At 32.1% G+C, this 13159-nt stretch overlaps 1 protein-coding gene across 2 annotated transcripts in view; it reads left to right on the forward strand.

The window, feature by feature from the left end:
* Positions 1 to 7919: 7919 nt before the first annotated feature.
* LOC139501645 (E3 ubiquitin-protein ligase MIB2-like) overlaps positions 7920 to 13159 on the forward strand; it is a 46796-nt gene continuing 41556 nt past the window's right edge. The window contains exons 1-2 of one of the 2 annotated variants that reach the window (XM_071290781.1): positions 7920 to 7965; positions 11507 to 11720. In XM_071290781.1, coding sequence (XP_071146882.1) covers positions 7957 to 7965; positions 11507 to 11720 — 223 coding nt within the window. In that variant the 5' untranslated portion in view covers positions 7920 to 7956. Of the gene's footprint in view, positions 8216 to 11506; positions 11721 to 13159 lie in introns of both variants that reach the window. The other variant, XM_071290780.1, reaches the window with a different exon arrangement.

Here is a 13159-nt window from a genome sequence, read left to right on the forward strand (position 1 = left end):
ACGTAATTTTTTGCTGTATATTTATCAAAATTAAAAAAATTGCGCTATTTACAGTTTTATAAAATTTGGTCCACATAATCTCCCTGCAAAATGAAACAAAATGTCCGTTTAAAAAATGGGGGTCCATGCACTCGTTTTCAAATTAAATCAGTTTGAATGATAAAAATCAGTCGAAAAATGCATCTTTTCCCGATATGTCACAGTTTGACGTCGCGAAAATAACCTTTTACGTTAGCAACGTCATTACCTCCCCTGTAACTGTATCAAATCCCTCTATTGTTTTTGTGCATATACAAGCGCAATAGTACTATGCCGTCAGCGGTTTATGACGTCGCGGTTTCCGCAAACACGAAACGTTAATGAGAGTTATTCCTCTTTGACCCGATTGAGAGAGTGACAATTGTTTTGATATGTCTATTTGCCGAGAAGAAAATGAAAATGGTTTTTGTATAATAGACATGTTCCAGAATGGGATATACAGATTAATTATGTGAATTTAGTGTAGCTGAAACAAACAACAAAACAGCAAATAATAAAATATATGAATAAAAAGACAGTCAGCTATACAGCAATCAAACAACAACAACAACAAAAAACACAAAACGACTGTCAAGAAACTAAACAAATCTGGATACTCGACAAAAAGTTGAAACAATTAAAATACAATAAAATACTAATTTCCATAATTTGCTACGTGAATGGACTTATCTGTTCCTTAGAGTCAATCTCTTTGGTAGGTTTATAATTGTATTTATATTTCCACAAATCATTAAGAAAGTACGAAAATCATCAATCATGTCATCAAAATTCAATGTATCTATTGCTATAGGTACATTTCGTAGATATATACCTATATATGGATATGGCAAATTGCACATACGTATTTTGAATGTGTACGACGATTACATTTTTACACGAAAATAATATTTAGATTTCTGATTAACACCAACAAAACAGTAACCATGGACGCATACGTGTAAAATAAAGTCCATCTAGAGAAGTTAACATATACGCTTCTAACATAATGATTGTAGGTTTTTGTATTTGATGACTCCGAGTCTGATCCGATTTGCTAAGTTTTATATTTATATACTAGGTGCACAATTTTTATATAAAAAAACAACATAATCGTGTCTGTGTTTAAAAGTTGTCGGAATAAAGAATCAAAGAGGAATACATATGGAAATAAAATCAATAGTTGATTTGAGAAAAAGAGGTCGGACTGTAGGTTCCATTCATAATCACGGTATGACAACTGTATGAGTATATTACTTAGACTGAGTTTCTAGCAACATTACGGAATATTTCGATAAGCACAGATGCCTGGATGCATGATCAAAACAGAAAGTATGTTAAATAGACCCCGTTAACACTTGCACAAAATTGAATCGATCTTTTAAGAGCATCTCGCGTTTACGATCTTTTTAGAAATTGTGCGTTTACAAAGTTTTCTCAAATAATATAACGTTGTTGAACACTCTTGTAAACATTTATCAATAATATAGAGTTGGACGTTGTTTGTTTATCAGCTCAAAGACATGATTTAGTCATAGGACCGTGACGTCATCAATGTTTTTTTCATGGTTTACTCCGGTTTAAAATAGAATTTAGAATTAAATTATAAGAAATAACTGTCATATCTTATCTGTCTATACGCGGGTTATTCAGTATGCACCACATTTTTTATGTTATTTCTTCATAGACAGAAAAAATATAACAGTCATTCCTGAAGTATTTACGTTTTTAACAATATTTTAAAAAACTATATAAGTATTAAGTTTTTACATCCTGTATGTTCAAACAAAGTTCATAACCAGATTCGATAATAAAATCCCGAACACAAGAAACCCAAATTGTTTTATACCATCATTGAAGATTGTAAACATCGTAAACAACACTGTTTTATTACGAGACTGTTGTAAAAGTGAGAGGTTTAGCGCTACAAAATCAAGTTCAATCCATCATTTTCTACATTTGAAAATGCCTGTACCAAGTCAGGAATATGACGGTTGATGTGTTTTGTCTTTTTATTTTGCCATTTGATTAGGGACTTTCCGATTGAATTTTCCTCGGGTTTCAGTATTTTTGTGATTTTAAATTTTTATTCAATATAAAGATATATGAATCCAATATTTTAAAATAAGAACACGCCTTGAAATACATAATATACAAATGTCGTTCCCTGAGGCCAGTTCATCACACAAAAAGTAAATAGGTATTTTGATTTAGATGATTTTAACAAACTTTTACAGATACGATTAACCAAAGTGTTTGAGCTTTTGATTTTTGCCATTTGCTTGGGACTTTCTGTTTTGAATTTTCTTCTGCGTCCAGTGTTTTTTTATGATTTTGCTTTTTATAAAATATATATATGACAAAATGTGTATTGATAAACTCATCATAGATATCAAGACAAAATTTTGTATATACGCCAGACGCTCGTTTCGTCTACAAAAGACTCATCAGTGACGCTCTGATCCAAAAAAGTTAAAAAGGCCAAATAAAGTACGAAGTTGAAGAGCATTAAGGACCAAAATTCCTAAAAGTGTTGCCAAATATAGCAAAGGTAATCTATGCCTGAGGTAAAAAGCCTTAGTATTTCAAAAAATTCACCATAATAATTTATAAATATACCCATATCAATGATAATTCATGTCAGCACAAAAAGTGCTGACTACTGGGCTTGTGATACCCTCGGGGAAATAAATCTCCACCAGCAGTGGACAACACCAATAATAAAAAAGGAAAATATATGTAATTGTCTATAAATATTTCGAATAACAGATATTCTTTATCAATTTTAATGATTTAAAATTAACTATATCAATCTATTCTGATTTAACTATTTCAATCTTGAAATTTATACAATTAGAACCAAACACAAAAACTCTTGTAAAATGTCCAAAAAAAAAAGACTTATGTTATATAGATATTTACAACATCAGAGACTGCATTATATATGCTTCAAATTAAAATAGTAATGTGCGATATGAACTGGTTCAATTCTAAAATTTCAGAAGTGACAGCAGATAAGATGTTACAATAACGACTGCGTGGAAATACATTCCCAATAATCAACACTGACCGATATTATATATTTAAAATTTGAGAACGGTAATGTAATTACAACTGAGTAAGCATATTTAAGCATCCAAATAAATAGCAGTTAAATAATGATAAAATAAAAATTAACAAACTTTGGAGCCTGTAATTCAGTAGTTGCCGTTTGTTTATGTGTTACATATTTGTTTTTCGTTCATTTTTTTATACATAAATAAGGCCGTTCGTCTTCCTGTTTGAATTAGTTTACATTGTCATTTCGGGGCCTTTTATAGCTAACTATGCAGTATGGGCTTTGCACATTATTAAAGGCCGGCGTACTGTAATTTTTGTGTCATTTTGGTCTCTTGTTCAGAGTTGTCTCCTTGGTAATCATACCACATCTTCCCTTTTTTTTTTAAATATATTTGACTAAGGTTATAAGTAATTAAACATGGCTGCGTACTTCAAAAATGAATAGAACTCTGCGATTTTAAACTGGTATAATTCAAGAATTTTAGAGCTGATAAGGATAAAGAAATAGCAACAGAGACGGTGTAGTAATACGTAATATATCCCAAATGAAAAACGCTGTTTGAATTAGAACTCATCTTTTCATTTATCCTATTTGGTGCCAAAGTTTTTAATTTGTTTATCCAACATCTTTCTCGAGTGAGTCTATCCTCCATCAAGTAGTGGGCTCTTGCATGGGATACAGACACAAACGATGTTTGACTGGTACACCCAATGAAATGAATGAAAAGATATAGTTATAATTCGCACAATCCTTTACATTTGGGTAATATAAATATTACTACACAGTCTCTTTGCTATATTTTTACCTTTGTTTACTCTAAAAAAAAATAACTATATCAGTTTAAATTGCAGGATTCTATTCATGTTTAATGGAACAAGTACGCAGTCACGTTCAATTACTCAGCTATTGTCAAAATTTATTATTTTTGAATCAGTTCATCATTATCAAACTTTAATTTATTTGAATTTAAATACGCTGCCTCTGTTGTAATAATTTTAGCGTTGTCAAGTTTGAAATAATATATCAGCTTAGATCAGTCAGTGTCGTTATTTTGGAATGTAGTTCCACATAGTCTTTGTTGTTAAGTCTTTACTGCCATCACCTTTATTAAAATTTAAGAAATGAACCAGTTTATATCGCACATTGCTATATAGTCATCATAGATACCAGGATTAAACTTTGTATTTACGCCAGACGCGCGTGTCGTCAACAAAAAAGACTCATTAGTGACGCTCGAATTCTTAAAAGTTAAAGAGGCCAAAAAAAGCACGAAGTTGAAGAGCATTGAGGGCAAAAATTCCTAAATGTTTTGCCAACTATACAGCTAAGGTAACTATTCCTGAGGTAGAAAGTCGTAGTATTTCAAATATTCAAAAATTTTGTAAAAAGTTAATTTATAAATATGACCATATCAATGATAATTCATGTCAGCACAGAAGCTTTATTAGAAGCATATATATGCATTCCCTGTTGTAAATACCTACGTCATTTTTGAAGTTTTAGATTTCTGTAAGAGTTTTTGTCTTTGTGTTTTTAATTGTAAAAAGTTCAAGATAGTGTACTTAAAAATCAGAATAGATTGATATAATTCATTTTAAATCATAAAACGCTGATGAAGGATATCCATTGTACGAAATAGTGTTATCATAGTTTCTTATTATTGTTGTTGAAAAATAAAGTTCAATGGTTTGATGTTAAGAAAATATTTTCACCTAAAGATGTTGAAAGTTTCTATAACTTCAAAAATGGATATTTCAGAGCGGAATTGTAAAGTCTTCATATTGCTGTATCACTCGTTTGTGATGGTTTCACTAAAAATGCGTCGGACTGAAGAAATATATTGTATGCATAATTGTAAAATTCTAATAAAAGTTTTCAAGTTTAATTTTGATACATATTACGATTCCCATAATACATTAGAGTGCTTTAATGTGACAATAACACAAGGTAATCATAGACACAACTATTATTGTTGAGTTCGTAACTAATCTTATATTAGCTTAGCTGGTACCTTTGATAACTGTTTACCCAACCCTGTATTCCAGCCAAATAGTCTCCAATGTAACATTGATTAATTTATGATTTTTGGTTGCTAAACGTCCAGTGGCAAATATTTCATGCAGGTTCAGGACGAGAACAAACTAACAATAAATACAATAGATAGGTCTTGTAATAGAGGTCATCCGAGCTGATGGTTGGGGAAATTTGGACCTCCTCTGGAAAATGAGGGTATATTGGATAGGCCAGCAATTTTGCCTTGCAACAGGCCACCTATGGACCACTCTTGAAAAGGGTTGTTGCAAGGGTTCTTAACGTGCAAATGCGAAACAATAACGCTTTTATTATTGTTACATTATATTGTAACCGTACCCAGTGCCTAAATTTAATGTTTCCCTTTTAGCTCACCTGGCCCAAAAGGTTCAAGTGACCTTTCTCATCACTTGGCGTCCATCGTCCGTCGTCCTTTAACTTTACAAAAATCTTCTCCTCTGAATCTACTTTGCTAAATTGAACCAAACTTTGCCTTAATCATCCTTTGGGTATATTTGGTTTTAAAAATGTGTCTGATGACCTCAACCAAGATGGCCTAAACAAAGGGAAACATGCAGTTTTGGGCTTATATCTCTGCAAGTAAAGCATTTAGAATAAATCTAACATGGATGAAATGTTCATCAGATCAAGATCTATCTGCCCTGATATTTCCAGAAGCATGAGACAACCAGTTGATGGGTTGCTGACCCTGGATTGGTAATTTGAGGAGATTTTGCAGTTTTTGGTTATTATCTTAAATATTATATTAAATAGAGATAAATTGAAACAGTAAAATTGTTCAGCAAAGTAAGATCTACAACTAAGTTAGCATGGCCAAAATGGTCAATTGATCCCTGTAGGAGTTATTGTCCTTCATATTGAATTGATTACAAGTTTTTTAATATTTTAAATTTTTACAAAAGACTTCTCCGCTGGAACAACTGAGACAAATTTAACCAAACTTTGCAACAATCATCATTTTGATATCTTGTTAAAAATGTGTCAGATGACTTGGCCTACCAACCAACATGGTTGACATGGCTAAAAATAGTAAATTTATAGGGATACAATGCAAGTTTTATCTGTTATTTTTTTTAGCCGTTATGAATAGATGCAAATATGTTCAGAATAATGAATAATTAGAGATATTGAATATATCCTTATAGAAGACACATTTTACGCGCGTCTGTCGTATATACTAAATTTAGTCCTGGTATCTATGATGAGTTTATTTACAACCACTGGGTCGATGCCACTGCTGGTGGAGATTTATTTCCCCGAGGGTATCACAAGCCCAGTAGTCAGCACTTTTTGTGCTGACATGAATTGTTATTGGTATGGTTATATCTATAAATTTACTGTTTACAAATTTTTGAATTTTTTGAAATACTAATATAAAAAAGAAGATGTGGTATGATTGCCAATGAGACAACTACCCACAAAAGACCAAAATGACACAGACATTAACAACTATAGGTCACTGTACGGCCTTCAACAATGAGCAAAGTCCATACCGCATTGTCAGCTATAAAAGGCCCCGATAAGACAATGTGAATCAATTCAAACGAGAAAACTAACGGCCTTACTTATGTAAAAAAATGAACGAAAAACAAATATTTAAACGACAACCACTGAATAACAGGCTCCTGACTTGGGACAGGCACATACATAAATATGTGGCTGGGTTAAACATGTTAGCGGGATTCCAACCCTCCCCCTAACCTGGGACAGTGGTATAACAGTACAACATAAGAACGAACTATAAAAGTCAGTTGAAAAAGGCTTAACTCATCAGATGGACAAAAATACAAGTGGACATGGCCGGGTACTTATATACATCCCGATACAAAAAGACACAATGAACAGATCTGAGAGTACTCGCAGTTATCTGACAGCTAGTTCAAAGCCACTAACAACTAATAAAAAATCATGCATCTAAGACTAGACTATCAATCCTTACACATCCAACATCCAATGGATTTAGTATAAAGACGTCATAAACAGCCAGAGAAAAACATGACCTTGTGCAATGCCAAGGCTTTTCTACCTCAGGCATAGATTACCTTAGCTGTATTTGGCAAAACTTTTAGGAATTTTGGTACTCAATGCTCTTCAACTTCGTACTCTATTTGGCCTTTTTAACTTTTTTGGATTCGAGCGTCACTGATGAGTCTTTTGTAGACGAAACGCGCGTCTGGCGTATATACTAAATTTAGTCCTGGTATCTATGATGATTTTATTTACAACCACTGGGTCGATGCCACTGCTGGTGAAGATTTAATTCCCCGAGGGTATCACAAGCCAAGCAGTCAGCACTTTTTGTGCTGACATGAATTGTCATTGGTATGGTTATATTTATAAATTTACTGTTTACAAATTTTTGTATTTTTTGAAATACTAATGCTGATCAATGCTTTTCTACCTCAGGCATAGATTACCTTATCTGTATTTGGCAAATCTTTTAGGAATTTTGGTCCTCAATGCTCTTCAACTTCATACTTTATTTGGCCTTTTAAACTTTTTTGGATTCGAGCGTCACTGATGAGTCTTTTGTAGACGAAACGCGCGTCTGGCGTATATACTAAATTTAGTCCTGGTATCAATGATGAGTTTATTTACCATTTATTTTCATTTTTGCCTATTATCGTCAAAACTATGATATTTAAAGAGAAACATTTGTTTACGTTATACTTTATACAATATAATTATAATTGATAGATTAACAATTTATATCATAAACATGATCAGAAATTTGTTATCATATTTGTGTAATTTGTATTTACCGCCAAAAAAACTCCTTGTTAATGCGAAATCCTCGGGTTTTATCTTTCGAATGGAATGAGGAAGAAATGAGTGAGGTTTGTTCTGATTGTTGCTAATATAATATCTATAAGTATTTTGTTCCCCATGGTTCACTCAATTTTTGTTTAAACTTCCTGGAATCCAATTATTGATTTTACGAAGAACTGATATAAAAATGACAGTTAACAAACATACGAAATAACCTAAACTAAATTTGACAAACAAATCAGTCATGTTCTAAAATTATTAGAAAATTAAAACATTTCTATAATAATGAGCTCTGAGAATGAGGAAAAGAACTTTAAAGTGAGTATTAGTGTATGTCTAAGTCTGCTTTTGTCTATAATAATATCCTTTTGGGCAGGTCTGATTCAATAGAGAGTTATTTCTCCGACTAATGCAAACCCAATGGAAAGTGAAAGTAGAAATTTCTGCTCTTATAACTAAAACTTAAATAGGATGATCCCTATTAACCATATCTTTTCTGTGTATTCTTTTATACGACCGCAAAAAATAAAAATTGAAATGGCAGTTGGCAGGTATGAAGGTTGGGATTGATTTTGGTGGTTATGGTCCCAAAGGTTCAGGAATTAGGGGCCCAAAGGGGCCCAAAACAAGCATTTATCTAGTTTCAGGACAATAAGTTGTGTATAAGTATTTCAATTGCTCTGAAATTGTGCCACAATGTTTCATACCACAAGTAGAAGGTTTAGATTTATTTTAAGGGATATGGGGCAAACAGTCTAGGAATTAAGGGGGTTACCAAAAGGTTTAGGAAAATCGGACCAAATCAGCATTTTTATAGTTTTCAGTCAATATTTCTCATTTCAGATTTCAGAAATTAAAAAAAATTTCTGCAAATATTTTTCTGAGGGGATTAATATTCAAAAGGCATAGTGTATTGCCCAAGAGTAAAAAAAAATTAAGTTCATTAGACCACATTCATTCTGTGTCAGAAACATATAATGTGTCAACTATTTAATCTCAATCCAAATTCAGAGCTGTATATTATCAAGCTTGAATGTTTGCATTGCGAAAAAATCTTTTAATGAATATCATGAATATCCTTTTTAAATTAGATACAAATTTTATTAAGTCTGATAAAGTTTTTTCATAAGACGTTTCAACTGAGGCACTACACAGGCGTCAAAAGGCGTTATAATGGAGTAAAGGGGGTGGTGTCAAAAGGCGTCATTATGGAGGAAAGGATTAATTTAGCAATAGCTGGGATACCATTTATCTTGAACTGATCTTGATATGTTGTGGTTACATGTTTAATGGAAATTATTATATAATTCTTATACAAATACAAACACAAATACAGATATTTTTATTGACACAAACTCATTAACAATAAATGATTAAGACCTATGGCATTACATACAACTATAATAATTGACATGGTAGAATGAAAGGTTTCATGATAACATATCATGCTAAATTATATGATTTGCATATCTATAAATACTTTAAAAGGGTAGGTCCGTTAGAATTATTTCCCTTGGTTAATTATACTTGGATAAACCAAACTTCTGAACCTACTTTTGGTACCTTCACTGTGATCTATTCATGCACAATACACACGCTGGCAGTGATCTCAAGATTTTTAGCAAATTGAGATTTTTAAACAATTGTTTCTTTTCTAATGCATAGAAATTAAACAAAAAGAAATAATACAGTAAATTAAAGCTTTTAAAATTTATGAAATTAAAATTAAACAAAATTTTGAAATTTCATGAGAGATCTTAGCAAACTAATGTCATGGCAAAACAAAGTTGAAGTCGTACGAAAGAAAAGTTTCAAGCAAAAGATATTCCGTCACGTGTATGCTTCAAGCTTCAAATTTCCAATAAGATCTGAATAAAATAAAGTTTTTGCTAGTTTTTAAAGTAGGTGCTATTTCTCCTAAATTCTGTTGATTTTTATTTATTAAACATTTATGGATTTAAGAAAGTTATTATAGAGGTAACTTTTAGTTTTGACAAATCAAATCATTTTATTGGTGTTAAAACCAAACATGACATGTCAATTGCGTATTTGATGGTTAATAAAAGCCATTTAACAAAAATGAAAACATTAATTAAATTTGTTAAATAACAGTACTGTGGTCATTTACTGCCATGTCTGATGTATTCAAGAGGTGTTTTACTGAACAACTTTCTATTTTGTTTACACTTTCCATTGTACAGAGATCACACCATTCCACTGACTTAGCTTGTACTGTTCCATATAAAAAGAGAAAAGTTACCACAGAAATTTGGTTGAAAGTTTCTCAGGTAAACTGTCACCAAACATGCCATACATGGGCGGGCGGGTGGGCGGTAGAGTAAGGGAAACACCCAACATTGCCAAACACACACATGACACAAGCTTAAGGGAAGTTTTATGGAAGTTTCCCAGGTAAACTGACACCCAGGTTTAATGTAAAGAACAGGAAACACCAAACATTGCCTAAACTCACCAGTTTACGGGAAGTTTGAACTCAATTTGAGCCAATAACCCCAATAATTGGCCTTATAAGGTGTATTTCTAAAATGTCATTTTTTTATTATGATTTTGAACTTTTGAAGGAATCATTCCCCTGAACATGCTGAATGGACACCTGTTATATTAATTATGAAATCTAGATATGTAGGTTTGGTATCTTCTTTTTTTTTTTTTTTTTTTTATTCATCATACTACATTTCTATACATACTATACAATCGTTATACATATCATATTTTCAATATTATGAAGATAGTCCATACAACACTACACACATGCATACTCTCACACATTACATCATTATCATTAAGATTTTTTTCTTCTAATCTTTAAATTTAAAAGAAATTTAATAAAACTATCTAAAAACAACAACAGTCAATCGAATTTATATTTCACAACATAGCTCTCAGTCACAATGGTTATTATATTGTTTGGTATCTTTAGCCTCTCTTTTGCAAATGGTTTTTGTCTTTCTTTTTTTCAAATAAATGAAAGTATGTTCCCTTCATTTCAAATAGTCTGCTCTTGTTGTGTAATGTAACCTTCTGTGTATTTATAACTTATTGATGACTTTAATGCAGACCATGTGAGGTAAAACGTTTATTTATATAATCTTAAAATAAGACTTTCATGGCATTTATGGTTTGAGTCCAAATCAGATGTTTGATAATTGCTAGTAATTATGTACAGAAAACATAGACTGAAATGGTTTGAGGTCCTAAACATGTTTAAATTATGATACCGTAACCTGGTACACTATTCTTTTATTAACATTCTTATATCATGTATATATACAAGTAATTAATGCTGTGTTGAAGATCAATTTGTGGGCTTTGGCTGTTTTCCGTTCTTTAGTCGGGTTGTTGTCTCTTTGACACAGTCCCTGTTCTATTCTTAATTTTACTTCTTAAGATGTCTTATCATTGCTTATGCATATGTGTGATTTACATTTTTCGATAAAACTTGAGTAGAATATGTGATTGTAGGTTCTATATGTAAGTGTCAATTATAGTTTCAGGTGGAACTTTAGTTTTATTTGTGATATTAGATTTTATACATTCTTGCATGTAGGATTTTTGTTACATCACAGTAAAGTGTGATATGTTTTTCAGATAAAACCTGGTACTCGTGTAGTACGAGGTCCTGATTGGATCTCAAAGAAACAAGATAATGGCGAAGGCTTCCTTGGAACTGTGATATTTGTACCTAAACCTGGTTCAGATGACAAAAAGGTTACCGTCATATGGGACTCTGGACGTGAGCTGAGATATAGGGCTGGGGAAAATGGAAAATATGACCTTAGAGTGTTTGACACTGCACCTTCAGGTAATATAGATAGATATCCAGGGCTAGAGAGAATTGAAAATATTACCTGAAATGTGTGGCTGTTTAGAAAAAAAGTCTGGTCAATGAAAGATCGCATAAACTTCAATTTTTTTTCTGAATTATGTTTAGACTGGCAAACCCATGTTAAATGTCTGTTTCAGGCTCAGCATTACAAGTCAAATTAAGGAATAACAGTACTGTATTTGAAGAGTTGCCCCCGTCAATTGTAGATTTGACGGTCGCAAATGCAGTTTTACTGGCGACCGGTAGTGGAGACAGTAAAACAGAAATTTGCGACCGTCAAATCAAAATTGACGGTGGCAACTCTTCAACTACAGTACTGTTATTCCGATTCTAATGCATTACAAAAAGAAAAAATACGATAAAACTTGAAAAAATGTCTAAATTTGTCAAATAAAAAAAAATCCAGGAAACTTCATGAATGATTTTGGCACAAAGACGTCATGGCTAAACATGACGTCATACAAATGAAAACTTACAAGCTGGTGGTTATTACATTACCTGTTCGCTTCAAATTCGGATTAAATTACATTAAAAAGGCGAATTCGAGGTAGGTGTTGTTTTATTTTTGGGGAAAGACGGCTTCAAGCCGTCAATTCCCTAATGGGGTTGGCCAGAGTATCATTCCCTCACATCAATCATTTTGTTTTGATAGTTTGGAAACCCCCTCAAAATGTCATACTGAAATTGATGACAAGGAAAACAGATTGACTTTAAATACATTTTTTACACATTTCCCTTCCGTATCTCGTGAAATTATCGTATATTGAGCTTTCCCTTACACTATATACGTTTCTTTTCCAGTCCGGAAAAATCAGTATTACGAAATATTCTAAATATATCTAACATAAATAACAACTTCCGGGAAGTTTTACACTCCTACCTAGGAGTCTACTCCCGTATTCGGAAGAAGAAGAAGAACATAGTGATGTCATTGTTGGAATGCCGACCTACACAGGGATATCCTTTATTCATTATACAAATCATTCACAGTATTTGTATATTAATTTAAAATCCGTATTTGTTAAATGTAAACCTAATGATGTTTGCTGTAGTGTAGATGATTCACACACCAACATGCAATGCTTTAATCTGAGGCTATAATCAGATAATTTGAGGTCAACTTTCGCGGTAAACAATGTCAATGGGGATACATGAGATAGGGGAGAGAAACGGCAGTTTTCATTGTTTCTGTAAAGTTCTGTTTTTAGAATCTTCCTCCAATTCAGGAGCACCTCAATTGATGAGTAATTATACACTAAAATCAAAGTAAATGTTTCTGAACACTTAAAATGTGACATTTAGTATATGATAAGTAGTCTTCTATATAAAAAAATTTTGTGTACCAACCTAATTATTGAAATGGTTAAAAAAAAAATTTAAAAAAAATGTTGCTTTTTCCTATTGAGATTGGGGAG

The sequence above is a fragment of the Mytilus edulis genome, chromosome 13 (assembly GCF_963676685.1).
Source record: "Mytilus edulis chromosome 13, xbMytEdul2.2, whole genome shotgun sequence".
Classification (NCBI taxonomy): Eukaryota; Metazoa; Mollusca; class Bivalvia; order Mytilida; family Mytilidae; genus Mytilus; species Mytilus edulis.